Source organism: Temnothorax americanus, unplaced genomic scaffold (genome assembly GCF_048541705.1).
Source record: "Temnothorax americanus isolate GAGA-0224 unplaced genomic scaffold, ASM4854170v1 Scaffold18, whole genome shotgun sequence".
Classification (NCBI taxonomy): Eukaryota; Metazoa; Arthropoda; class Insecta; order Hymenoptera; family Formicidae; genus Temnothorax; species Temnothorax americanus.
Genome location: NW_027509318.1, coordinates 894,077 through 908,633, shown reverse-complemented (window position 1 = coordinate 908,633; position 14,557 = coordinate 894,077). Strand labels below are relative to the sequence as shown.

The following is a 14,557-nucleotide window of genomic DNA, read 5'->3' as shown; positions in this document are numbered from 1 at the left end:
AGAAAAAGCAACGATGAAATGAATAAACAGTGTCTACATTAAAAACATATTTTATTTGAAAACCGCTACTTTTCAACACGAACTATATAGCGTTGTAGATAAACCAACGCAATTAAGTATCTATATCCGTTGCGCATATTTTGTAAGTACATATTTTTTTATCTTGATATACCTAGTTGTTTAACAGTACGTAATCGGCTCCGAGTAGCGACAATAGTTTATCGCTGTCGGTTTAGCCTATTTTATAACGTCGCATAATATTCAAGATAATTCCATTACTTAATGTAATACGCCTAAATATGTCACCAAACTCCTCGCACAACATCATCTCTAGTTCAAGTCAAATTTTTCATCGTGGAATGACTTTCGAGATAAACGTTTAACAATATTAGCAACGAATCAATTTCGCAATCACATTGAGCCACAATCATCATTCCTAATTATTTCTCGAATCTTATCGTTTCTTAAAATGCAATGCGCATATGTTATGCGCTATAAATTACTTATGTACAATCATGCTATTTGAATAAATAAAAATAAAACTCGGGGCTATAAAAAATGCATCGGGGAAACAAGTCGGGAAATAGCGGCCAGATAGTTAATGTCAATTTCGTGCGCCAGCTAAACGTACTTTGGAGGATTAAATTGCAAGTTAGCTTAAGTATTTGTTCGAATTGTATATAGTGAAAAAAGATATTATTACGCTGACTTATTCTCGAAGTTCACGCTTCACTTTAAGATCGTGCGCTAAATGTTGTCGTAAACATTTAGATCTTTAAAACATAATACCCTACGCTCCGTCCAGAGGATTCTGCTTTGCATATCATACAATATACAATATACAATTTACAATTTCTCGTTTTCGAAGATAAATAACAATAATACTTTTCTGCTTCCGGATTCTAATGAAAGAAAGGAGGAAGAGGACTAGGGCATAAAGGAGGAATGGGTCAAAAGGAACCCTGGCCTGAGTCGAAATATAAATAATCCTAAGTTAGAAAGCGATTTATACGATTAGGAAATTAAATAATAATTATATAAATTACATATTGATAAATGTATCTAATAAATTACACATACGCAAATATGCAACAAATTAGAAATTACATATTAAATATTATAATTACTTCCCCAAGCGAAAGAGGAGCTGTTCTACAAAAGAATAATGAAATAATAAAGTCTAATTAAATAGCGAGAGATCGCAAGTAATGACTAAACAGCTTTAAGCCGTTCTAATGTCCGGTTTATTCCTACATAGTTTAAGTAACGTCACTAATCCCGAAGTCGTGGATACTATTGTACTGACTAAACACATCGACTCACAGAAATCGCCTGATCAAGTATGAAATTCAAGTCGGGCGCCATTCACTTCTTACATAAAACGAATTATCATCATAATTGATATCAAATACGTATTCTGGCTATCACAAATACCGGATGGAAGGAGAGCTTATCGAAAATTGAGATTACAGGAGCAGCAGGCATTTAAAACACGAAATTGCTGTGTCAAAGATCCGGGCTTTTCAGATTATGCCTCATATCGATCGTAATTATCGCTTCGATGCCCTAAATGCGTCGATTAGAAATGAAGATTGAATAATATTCTGAATTAATTAGCTATTGGATTGATTTCAAGGTACTCAGCTACCTCTCGACCGATCTTTCGAGTGCTTTGAACCTCAGGACGGCAGGATATCTAATTCAAGCACGTTCTTGGTGTTGGACACTCGATCGTCGCTCTTGTGCACTAAGACATCCTTGAAGTCTCTCAGCTTCTGCGGTTGAGGGGTTGCGTTAGGATTTCTGGGAAGCGTGGCAATGGGATTGGTATTGTGATTCATGTAGGGTTTCTCGTAGCGATTGATGCCATTTGCCGATTCCGAGTTGTGTCGTCGTTTTACTTTAGTTTCCGCATCCGGTTGTTTCGTCGACAAGTCCTTGTCCTCGAAGCACGGCACCGTCTGCATCGACACCGTGTTTCGACAATCGTCGAAGAGGGATCTGGGATTGAGAGTAACTTCGCGGGCGGAGCCGAAGTGTTTGAAACCGGCGCAAATCGGCGAGGTATTCATGAAGCTCGTATCGGCGGGAAGGCATGACTCGGTGATCCGTTTCTCAATTTTGATCTCGGTGACATTCTGCCGAATTAATAAATTCGGCGCTACTTCCGGAAGTGGCTCCTGGGAAATCGGCGGCCACTTGGAATCGCGCGCCATGTCTCGTTCGATGGCTAGGAACTTCCGTCGAGATTTATCCACGTCGTGCCAGCGATAGCGCAACTTGCCGAACACAAGGTATTCCACAAAGAGATACTCAATCAGTAACGCAATCACGAAATTTACCACGCCATAGCCAACCAGAACGAAACGGAAGCCCAGATCGTTGGGCAGAACGAGCTGGAACCACGTAGTTAGCCATTCGAAGGGACATATCGCGAGATAAATGGAGAAGAGACTAAGGAAAACGAAGGAGGTGAGTAGGCCGTAATTGGTGAAGAGAGACTTTCTGTACGGTGGTCCTTTGGAGAACGCTACCGCCAGAATGATGTACTGCATAGAACTGACGATGAAGACCGTGTAATTTTCCATGCAACCCACGTCATCCTTATCCTCAGTTGCGGTTGGGTTGAATGGCACGAACCATGGCATCTGACGCAGATGCCAGAGACTTGTGTATTGGAAAATCGCGACGATCAGAAGTTGGGTGATCAAACTGAGTATCGGCGATGTGCTAATGAGGCTGTTGAGCGGCGCCATTTTCACCAACGGGCCCTCATAGGCCCCGGTGCGACCGAAGAAGAAAGCGAATATGGAAATGATGAAGAGATCGATGTACAGAAACTCGATGTCCGTCAAGTTGGACTCAATGCTGTAGAGGAGCATCACCGAGATAAATTGAGTGAGCGAGTAGGAAGCCATGTATTTGAAAATGCCAAAGGAGGTCACCAGCGCGGCGCGACCCTCGCGTATCACCGTTAGAACACTGGAGATGTTGGTCTCGCGACTGGTGAAGGGCGATGCGACGGAAGATTCCGTGTCCGATAAGGATATCCCGGTGTGCGCAGCTTTCAACGCGCCACAATCGTTAGCACCATCTCCCACCATGGCTGCGGAAAAAGAAATCTTGTATCAGATTATTCAGATTTATTGCGAGTTATCACATTTATTTGTCGTTCCATTAAAGGTGCGTTGTACTTTTGAACATAGGCTTTCTTTTATGTTCGCACTTACCAACGTAGTATCCTAAGGACTGTAGTTCTTGAATTAACTGCTGCTTCTGATCGGGCGACATTCTTGCGAAAATGGCACCGCGGGTGACCACTTTGGGTATTAGTTCTGGGTAATACTGCTTCATCAACGCCCACGTTTTTCCCGTCAATGCAAATACGTATTTATTCTTTAGGTATTGTACACTGCAATTATCAGATAAATCGTAAGTTTTATTATTACCTATATATATTTATTTTAATAGATCTCGCGATGCTGGAAAATACTTACTCGTCCGATAAATAATTGATATCGTCCTCCAACTTGGTGTTGCCGAAAGAGCCGCTCTCGACGGTTTCCAAGCTAACCACGCTGTTCAAATCGGTCATTTCGCTGAGATCGGGCTGACCGTTCGGTGAAGTCGGTGATGGTTGACTATCGCTCTTCGTGAAATAGATTTGCGGTTTCAGCTGATTCTGCTGATTCGTCGAGACGGCGACAACCGGCGTGCCTGGCTTCACAATATCGCAATCTCTAGCCACAGAGAGTGCGGTCAACATATTATCGCCCGTCACCATCACCGTCTTGATGCAAGCGGTGTTCAGTTCGGCGATCACTGGCGAGGTTTCGGGTTTTAGTCGGTTCTCCATAATTATAAGCGCCAAGAATGTCAAATCAATCTCGGCGGCTTCACGACTTATGCGTTGCACTTTGGCATACGGAAGACGGTTCAGAGATTTGTGCGCGAGGGCGATTACTCGATATCCCTCGGACGTGTATTCTTGTAGAACGGCCGCGAAATCTGAAGGAACTAAAAAAAAAAAAAAAAAACAAGTAAAGATATCATTATTTTAATAAAATTAAAATAATAAAATTAGATAACTAATTAAAATTACACTGAATTATGCAATCGTAAAAACTTACTAGATTCTGCTCTTGAGAGACTGAGGATCATCTCTGGACTACCCTTGCAATAAAGTTCATAATGATTGGCGCCCAATGTCCTGGTGATCACGCTCATCCTCTGAAGACTCGATGTAAAGGGAAATTGCCGGACAATTCCCACTTCCAGTCCTTGTTCCAGTTCCGTCGAAGAATCACCGAACGTAGCGTCGTGGAGGTTGCTGAGAGATATTCCGTCCATTACGTCGGAAGACACGGAGTTTTGTCGACTGAGCGTACCGCCCAAATCGTTGGGCAGTTTCTTGAGAAGCTTGGAGTCCTTTGCTGGCCTAACGATCGTCGGAAAAAGCATGGAGAATTTAGATGTGTCGGATACATCAGGTTCCTCCAGCGTCCAACCAGTGGATTCAAACATTTTCAGATCGAGCGGGTCTCCTACCAATTGGTTGTCGATTATCGTGATTCCGTGGCATGTAACCATGCCGATAAGAACCTCGGACAACGACAGACTAGCGATGTCCTTGACAGGCAACTGAAACTTTCCGTCAGATACGCTCACCACACCCCACATATCCAGACCGTCTTCGGTCAACGTTCCAGTCTTGTCGAAGCAAATGCAATCGATGGATCCTGACACGTTAATCGTTCTCGGGCTCGTGCAGTATATTTTATTATTTTGCAATCTACGTTGTGCTACGAGACGTCCGACCGTCATGGCAGCTGGTAATGCCGGTGGCACTACAATAGTGATGAGATCTAATGCTTCCAGAGTAATATGACTGCCGTGAACGCCTCTCATTATTTTCGTCACGATTGTGTAAACGACGCCGATGCTGGCTATGCACGCTAACAATATAACGAATTTATACGAGTCCTGTTCAAACTTGAAATCCACGGGCGGAGGATACATGATGGATCGCACAAGATCTCCTTTGCTGGTATTGAAACCTGTCCTGATGACCACAGCCAATACCTAATGTCACAGCACAATTATTTACATTTAGCAAAAAACTAAAATATAAAAATAAAAAATATATCTGTAAAGTTTACCTTCTCACTACCGTAGTATCTTGTCTGTATAATTCTGGTACCGCAGAAAAGCGTATGCCTAGCATGTTCTTTGGTATTATATATCACATCGTTGGAAGAAGGAACTGGCGTTTTTGTGACAGGTACAGATTCTCCCGTCAGCATGGACTCGTTGAGGATACAGTTGCCGGTCAACAGCACGGCATCGCATGGCATTAGGCATCCATGAGATGGAATGACCAAGACGTCACCGGGTACCAAACGTTCGGTCGGCACTATTGCGGTTTGACTGGTCGTACGATCTCGCATGACCGTGGCGACATCGGACGAATGCACCGTCGAGCGCAAATTATGCTGATTCTAAGAAGAACAAAATTCGATAAGTTTAATCATGACACGAAATAACAACTAGAAAAAAAAAGGAGAAGTGACTCACTCGTCGCGTCTGGAAGACTGCCATTATAATTCCGGCGCTTGACATCGTGAGAATGACCATGGCATAGTAATAATAGTCGTCTGCGATCCACAGACAAAAACTAAATAGCTGGAAGACGTAGAACGGATTGAGCACCTCGAGGCAGAGTAACGTGAATATGCTTTTCACGGGAATCACGATCTCGTTGTTGCCGTAAACGTTGCGCCTGTCGATGTAAATCGTCCAGTTAATTAATTATCATAATTGATGCGTTATGACGCCGAGTTCCCGTTAAAAAACGTTGGAATTGTTCGACTTTTTTACCTCATGTACTGCTCCTGAGAACTGAGACCTTGTGCTTGATGTAACGTGGACGTAAGAACGTCGGTGTCGAGGCCACGCAGTTTCAAGAATTCCGATCTTTCCGGGTCCCAAACGTAGGTCAACTTCTTGCAATTGAAGATGGTTATGGATGGCACCTCTAAAAATATTTTTTCGCGATAAAAATATCCTACATTTGAAACGCACAGATCTCAAGAAGCATATACTGATTCACTCACGTTTGAATTGACCCCCGGAAAGATGCACGGACAACATCGGGCAGGTTTCCTTCTCCTCTCTGGCGGTTATTACACTGCCGTCCCATGCTTCATCGATTAGAGATTCCTCTTGGAAAGATTTATTACTGTGGAATAAAATAATAACTAACGATATCGATTTCGTTGATGGTGTTGACGTTTACAAGATGCATTGAAAAGATTACTAACATAATCTCCTGAGCGGTCAAAATCCTCAACTTCTTCACGTAATGACTCGTGTGTTTTCCTTGAAACTTTTCGATCAACAAAACGGTTTCCGCTTCTTCCAAAGAGCACTTGGTATGAGTGGCCAAAAGCATGAGACGTGGCACCCAATGGAATATCAGCCTCAGGAAGCCTCCGGTAATGATAATCAGGAACCAGATAATAACGGTCCGCATGCGGTTTCGTCTATAACTGTAACGATAATGAGCGGAAATTAAGTGGATTACGAAATTCAAGGAGAATTCACCTACGATTATGTGCATACGCGATATGAGTGACCTACCCGTAAATTTCCATCTGGTCCTCTTCACCGGGATTGATGTAATCAACGCCATTCTTCAAATGTAGAAGGCCGTTGGCTCTAGTACCTGAAATGACGTCAATATCGTTACAACGAGGGGTCATTCGCATGCCGATCGTCCTGAACGTTCACCAATCGCGAACTTTGTCCGGGTAACGCTTTCTCCGCGACGTTTCGTAAGATTCTGTTTGTTGTTAATGATGCGATGTGAGGCGCGTGCAGAATGTGCCGAGTTTCTGACGACAACGATGCCGCTCGTGGCCTTTATAACTCCGATCTCGTCAAATCACGAGGGGAATGAGAGAGAATGGAAATTGTGCGGTCATCGTCGAGGATAATCGCGGTAAAGTAGCGAGGTAGAATGGGACAACGCGTTTATTTAATGTCGAGCAGTATCAATGACCACGAAACGAATTTTGTCGGTAAACGAAGAATGTGATAAATAATTTGGAGAATACGATAGAGATATTTCTTTCTTGTGTTCCTTACCCTCCAGCAATTCCGTCTTTTGCTCGCGCTGATGCTCGTTCGCGGTAGCTGCGCTGCGACTACCGAAAACACTGTAAGCATTTCTGGTAAAGCTCAGGTTTAACTTGTTCGGCGTAGGCGGCATCCTCGCGATTAAGAAAATGCAGCTCAACCGAAAGGCGATTCAAGGGAAACTGGACTAAAATTCTTGAACGAACGGAATTCTACCTTTGATAAGTGCGATGCGGGGTATCTGTTTTTCTATATCTTTATCTTTATCTTTATTTTTTTCTCTTTTGAGTGTCCTCTCTATAATTCTTTTGAGAATCGTAATTGTTAGATGTAATTATTGAAGAATTTTTCCGTTGGACTCTCTCTTGACTCCTGCCTCCTTTGTTTCCCTTTATCTGCTCTGTCCTTTTTACTACGTATTGTAATTTAACACTAGCCTTAGTACCTAACGAATTATTGTCTGTATACGGGCGCTCCTCGAGGCTACCTCGGATCGCTCGATGTGAGACAGAGTTTCGTTATGAGCTATGATTAAAAATTCAGCCGGGACATTGAAACACGAAGACGAAGGGGAAGAGGGAGAGAATGCCGAAGATGATCGGTGAGCTAGGAGCTGGGTGCCGTTTGAACGTTTTTGCGCTCTTCGGAACGTTAACCCCGTCTGCTACCGACACCGATTGCCCGCCATTTCGGGATCCCTCTTCAAGGTCCTCGCAGCGGGTCTTAGCGGTGCGTTATCCGGCATCTGGCCGGCATCAAGCTGGCACGGGAGATGCGACAATGACGATGACGACGACGACGACGACGACGACGTCCTACGGACTCTGAAAGCCGTCTCGTGGCTGTGCCAGAACCATAGACCGATGTCGGTCGTCGAGAGAGTGGCAGGAGAACGAGGATGCTGATGAGCGAATAGCGGTAGTTGGTGCTATCGCTTCGGACCTGCCCTCGGCTTCTTGGATTCGTGTCAGTCGCCAGGGTCGGTGAGCTTTCGCCAGCCGATTCGTGGCGTGATCGCCGCTCGTTCACCCTCGCTCATACCGCGTTTCAGGTACACCAGGTCCAAAGCGCCCCTATCTGCGGAGCCGCTCCGTAGCGGCCGCGGTTGCGGCTGCGGTGCTAACGCTAGATCGCGGTAACGGCTCGCCGCTATTTTCTGCGTTCCACCTTTGGCCCTCGAAGACGACGATCCGTGATCTCTGCGACCGCACGCGGCCGCTACACCAGCTCCTACCGCCTCTCTTATGTGCTCGTGCCTCCCTTGTGCTGCTCGTTGGCGCGATCGCAAATACATTACGGGTTATAGGAGTATCCGGGGTTGCCGTCGGGATATCTCGATCGGCAGAAAGATTGCGACAGCTCGCGGTTTTTTACACGCGCACTACGCTGGAATTTTCCCCCGCGAGAAACGCACGAGTCTCAGCTTTTTTTAAGTAGACGAGATTACTGGATACACTCGATATCAGCTCGCTTAGCGCGTGACTAAGTTCTCCTCTTCGATCAAACCAATCAATACGAATGAGAATTGCGCAATACTATTAGAATCGGTGCATTCTAAGATTTCCCGAAATCACCGATCTATTAATAGATCGCGAATTACGTCAACGATGACGTCTCAGTTCTCGGCAATAAAAAATATGCGTGACAAATGAAGAGATAGGAGGAGAAAGACTTCTCTACGCCGAACACGAACAGATTTAACACTTTTTGCGAATACGATTGTCCTCGCGGAAAAAACGATGACTTCGGCGCGATTTTTTCAGATGATCCGCTTAAACTCTTCACTCTCCTCAGGACTTCTAAGTACAGAGAATACAGTGCGATAGTTTGTGTCCAGCATTTTACTCATAGTGCCGGTATACGTTGCCGCTGATGGCGCGCAATAGGACGTCCCGGTTTCGATCACCCGCAAATTAGGAAACGGAAAAGAAAACGCCACTCTCCTGCGAGAAATCACTTTGCGCGCGGGTGTTTTCTCGACGCGGCGCTCATTCGTGGTGTTGCCGCCACCACCCTGGGATGCTGTGTCTCGCAGATGGATCGTTCTCCGTCTCAGACTCGAAAATCTTCTTTTACCACAAACTGCGTGCAAATATAAGGCAATTTGCGAAAATGTGCTCGCACTAAAATGGCGGCGCGGCGCCGTCGTTTCGGAGTTCAGCTCCGAAATTGCCGACTCCGGCCAGGCTGACTGGCTGCTTAGCTGACCGGCTGCGTAGCAATTTCTCGTGATTGCTGATCACCGCTGTCACTCGCTGATCGCACAAACGACGAAACTTCACCAGAAAGAGACCTTCTTCATTGTGGAACACCGACGAACACGCGGTTGGAACGGTGCGACGGAGAACCGGGGTTTTGTCTGCTCTGGATTGCGACCAGTCTCCGAACGTGAGCGAATCGAATAAAATGCTTGCCACAGAGACCGACCGAAAGGAAGACTTGCGCCCTGAGTCGTGGCAAACTCGGCTACAGGAACGTGTCTAAATGGGGCGCTTTGTCGAGCGGTAGAGCCTCGAGTTGAACGGGGCTCAATGCTCCGGCAGGGACAACTAAATATCTACTGGCTGCGCAGCGCCTTCAGTCCGCGCATCGTGAGAAATGCGATCAATCACGCGGTTTGTGAAGGTAAACACTAGATAAGTTTTATCTAGCATTTGTGTTTTATTTCCATAAAACCGATTAAGTGGTTTTCAAATTATGAGAATTGAAGTTACCGTACGGTTTATCGTACGAAATGTTATTTCATATATGCGATACGCCGTCTACAACGTTCAACTGCAATAGTTATCGTTTAACAAATATCGATCGCAGTTTAAAATATACGGCTTACATCTTACAAGTTTATCGCAATTTTTATCGCTCGGAATACCCTTTTGATCTTACAAAATCATATAGCTTTCTGTCTTTATACGGAGCACTATTCTCACTTAAATCGCACTTCTTATCTTTTACGATATATCGTGGGTCGTGTCGGATTTAAATGAGTCTAGATTAACATATTTTTTTCTACCATTCATAGATAAGTTCTTAAACGATGGTAATAACGAAAAAGCATAATTAAGAATCGGTAAATTATTTCACAAGGACTATTCTTATTCGTTTAAATCGAAATCTCTGTCTTTGGTTCATCTGGTAAAAGACATTTTGAAAGTCTGGAAACTAGAATATGCGTTGCATTTCCTTTGGTTTCTATCCTTGTGTAGCCGTACCTGGGATCCCCCTACCATCAGCTGCTCAACTTATAACGATGACGAACGTCGACACCATCGTCGTTGCCGACCATGACTCATTTTTTCGTTAGCGCCGGCGCGACCGAGTTTCCTCGTCATCGTTCCCATTAATTACGGTTCTGATTTAAGTTATCAACTTTCCCTTCCGTCATTATTCGACTCCTTCCAGTTGCAGGTATACATTTACGTATTCATATACCGCGTACTAGGCCCTACTAGCTGACACCGGCTGTCTTCCTCGATCGGACATCGTCTTCTCGTCTTTTACTCCGCCTGCTGTTTCTGCCTGCTATTTCCCTTTTGTTCCCTCGCGTCCCGTGAGATCCCATCGTTGGCATATCGAACGACCAGACCCTCGTGGTCTATACCTCATTTTAGCTAACTCATCACTGTCCTAACAACACGTGCTCCATCTCACACACACACACACACACACATACTCGACATTTAAAAACCTGCATTCTTTGACTGGACAAATAAGTCACACCTGCCATAAAACTTCGCAGTACCTTCCGTTTAAAGGCATTTTTAACAATACAAATTTCATAATTTTTTTTATTAAATATATTTTTGTGTTTATATATATATATATATATATATATATATATATATAGATTCCTATCTTTCTATATTATATAATTATTAATAATTTTTTTATATCTTTTTATTTTTTAAATTTTTATTATTAATTTTTATTTTTAACATTTAGAAGCATTTTAATATCAAGATTTTATTGGTATTAATCAGTCATACTCGCATTGGTCGCAGATGTTGCAAATATTTAATATTATATAATTTCTCTCAATCTGCACCGCAAACGTATACTCCCATTACAGATGCATGGTTTTTTTACATAGTAAACAGATGAGATATTATTTATAGTATTTATATTTGCAAAGTATGAAATCAAGGTATAAAATCGTTATAATAAAGTTATTTTGTATTTTACCACTTATCTACACGTAAGATCGTCCTTGTAATAAACTCTTTCGCGCTGATCATTATCACGGAATTCAAAATAAAATCCTTGATAAACCGATGATTAATTGATTAAATTTGTGACAAGAACGAGTGGACTTTATTACGGAGCACAATTCACACAACAAATGAAAGCAAAAAGATTTTCGCAAAAAAAAATTTTTTCAGACCAGATAAAACTTTTGGGTGAAGATAACGATTAGTGCGTCTCTGTAATTGAAGCGTTAAACGGAATTAAAAACTCGTCAACATTAAAACGCCGAGCGAGACATCGTTAGTAATTGAGCAATATTACTTTTGTCTAAGCGGTCGCGACTTTAAATGATGCAGAGGTCGAGGACAACGTTGCTAGCAGAATTTGTTGTTTCAATTCAACTTGTCAACTTGATTTCACACAATTAGATATAAGTGACGGCTATTTTAAAACTTGTCATTATAAATATATGCATAAATTTTGCTAACATAATATCACTAATATCTAGCTTTTAATTAAAAAGAATATTACGTAGAGATACGTTCTTTTGATCGGCTAAAATTTAAATTTTAAATTGTCGACAACTTTCTATTTATTTATAATGATACATTCCTTGTCTCGTTGTTGCGCCATAATCAACTTGAAGATGCAAAATATAAAATTACACCATAATCAACTCCAAACTCGAATTGCCGGTTATGTAAAATTACACTGATTGATATACGCATGCTGCACATATACGAATCTTGCATGACCAGTTAACTTGGTTTTTTCTAAAGTTCTAAAAGTTCACTTATTATGAAAGATAGAATAGAGTAGAAATATTTACGTAACGTCTCATAATTTAACACTTGTATTTAATACAAAAGATATCAAGTATAATTATGTTAACGACATTGTAACGACTGCCACTATTTGACGTGACACGTCAAAATGCACGCATTGTGATAAATATCTTTAAAAAGATTTATATCAAATGTACTATTCTATTATTTGCTATACTTAAAAGAACGAGGTTTTAATTTAACAATAAGATATTTTGTGAAAAAAATTTTTATATAATAATTAATTGAGAAGAAATGGCCAGATATATAAAATAGTTATATGGATATACTGAATTTACGATATTTACGTGTCTATACGCTTTACGTAAGACAATTTTAAACCAGATTAATATCTTGTCTCATAAATCACATGCTTTAGTTTTATGCTTGGGTAAACGGATTGACAGTATTACCTTATCTTTGCAGTTTCTTGCAAAAATATGACTCCAGTATAATTTGTCGCCAAGAGAATTATCACGTTTCCTTTCTCAAGCTAATATCTCGTTTTAGAATCTTTTAGCTAACTCATTATTATCCCAAAAGAGAGATAATTATTCTAGATAATAATTTACTCAAAATTGGCACAGAAAATTACACACAAATAATAAAAAAAAAATACAATGCGACAACGTGTGCTATGCTACGTGCTTTCCATAGAATTTCGGTCACGTATTTATCATAATATTATTCATATAAGATTTGATGATTATTCAAATCGTCTATCGAGCAAAATATGTAATTTGAAGAATCGTACAGGTGGTTGCGATACAAAATTGTACTACTTAAAAGTTTAACGGTGAAAGTGATAATAATAATTGATGTTATTGAAACGCTAACTATCGTGTTAAGAATTCCAGACACGAGGCCGATATAACCAGAAGCATATTGACGAAGCAAACGTTCGATACCGCGAGACGGTTTGACAAGGATAACGAGACCAATCTTTCGTCTCATAAATCATGCTTCATACTTTGATAAGTTTCATACTTAGATAAATGATCTTGGAAAGTCTTACCATTCGCTGTATCCATCTTGCCGTCGTACGATGATCAACAGTGAATTGCTGTGAGTTTTCTTGCGGTTCTCAGCGATCTCTTTTTTTGTGAGATGAATATATCCTGTCCTCACAATCGTGTTGCAATTCTTACCGTATTGCATTTGCAAACCTATTTAGCCAATCCTATGTGACGTCGAGTAGAAAAAAATATAACAAGATTTGTAAGAGTATAAAGAATGTCTATTTTTTAAATATATTAACCAGTCCACACAAAAGTTAATTCTAGTTACACTTTATATGTTTAGAACGATTATTAAGCTCCGTTATTTCGTGTTTCGAAATGATATTGATAAGTCCCGCTACTTGGAATAGAGAGAGAGAGAGAGAGAGTTGTGGAATGTAGAATCTCAAAAATAGTCGTAAACCAAGTGATTTCTATGCATCGCGCTAGATTTGACAGGTTCACCGACACTTCATTGGAAATTTGTCGCAATAGATCTCCGATACACTAAGCTTCTCTCGATCGCGATCTCGCGGTCGCGCGATCGAGAAAGCGACGACGGTGCGCGACGGCGCATCGGACAACACTGCGCTCTTTCCGATATATCACGTCGTATAGTATGTGCTACCGCCATCATCGGCCGAAAGTCGTTTTCTCTTATCGTTATGAGCCATTTGCTTGCCAGCCGATTTGTCAACGATCTAGATTTACGGTATGATAGCATCGAAAGAAACCTTTCGAAATCGTGTCTTTCTGAAATTCTTTCGCGATTAAAGATAAATATTAATCGTTACACACACTTCGAAATCACGTACTAAAGGATAGTTCATTCATAGTGATGACCTGAATAGCAAAATTTAGAAAACATCTATAATCCCAATCTAAGATTGATATCAGAATTAAGATTTTATCTTCAGCTAGGATTATAATTGAACGTTGAACTTATATAAATGGTTATTTTTGTTAATTTTGTCAACACAAATTAGGCAATCTCTATGTATGTAGATGCAACTGTCTATATCTATTCTTTTGATAAGTTCCTTCTGTTATTTACCAAATTTCTTATATTTTTCAAAATTTTGTAACTCTTATCTATTATCTCGTTTATATAATTGAAAAAATGTAGTGCAAACAGAAAAATTTCCAATCTATATCAATCTGATTTATACCAAATAAAAAGTTTCTTTCTGACATATTATTACTTTATCTACAGATATAGAGCAAATGCTGAAGTTGAAGCTCAGCGAGAGAAAGAAAGTGAAAATTAATGAAGATTATCTTTGTTGGATGAAGACAGATAATACAAAAATTCTCATAATATAAAATAATTGCGAGGAATAAATGCGAGGAAATAAAAAGAATGAGAAGATTCGTGTTGAATGGAAAGATTTCGAACTTTTAAGTATAACGTCATAT

At 41.1% G+C, this 14,557-nt stretch overlaps 1 protein-coding gene across 2 annotated transcripts; it reads right to left on the bottom strand.

Annotated features, from left to right (window-relative positions):
• Window positions 1–34: 34 nt before the first annotated feature.
• On the bottom strand, window positions 35–14,501 carry Anne (polyamine-transporting ATPase anne boleyn). Of its 2 annotated transcripts, none has more exons than XM_077404263.1 (11): window positions 13,159–14,501; window positions 6,640–6,724; window positions 6,321–6,548; window positions 6,114–6,238; window positions 5,878–6,034; window positions 5,575–5,779; window positions 5,160–5,498; window positions 4,131–5,082; window positions 3,498–4,017; window positions 3,231–3,412; window positions 35–3,106 (listed from the first exon to the last, which is right to left on the bottom strand). In XM_077404263.1, the coding sequence occupies exons 1-11, from the start codon at window positions 13,172–13,174 to the stop codon at window positions 1,680–1,682; spliced, it is 4,236 nt and encodes a 1,411-aa protein (XP_077260389.1). In that variant the 5' UTR covers window positions 13,175–14,501; the 3' UTR covers window positions 35–1,679. The 2 variants fall into 2 exon arrangements, with proteins under 2 accessions (XP_077260389.1, XP_077260388.1); XM_077404262.1 differs by lacking the exon at window positions 13,159–14,501 and adding an exon at window positions 7,147–9,786.
• Window positions 14,502–14,557: the final 56 nt, after the last annotated feature.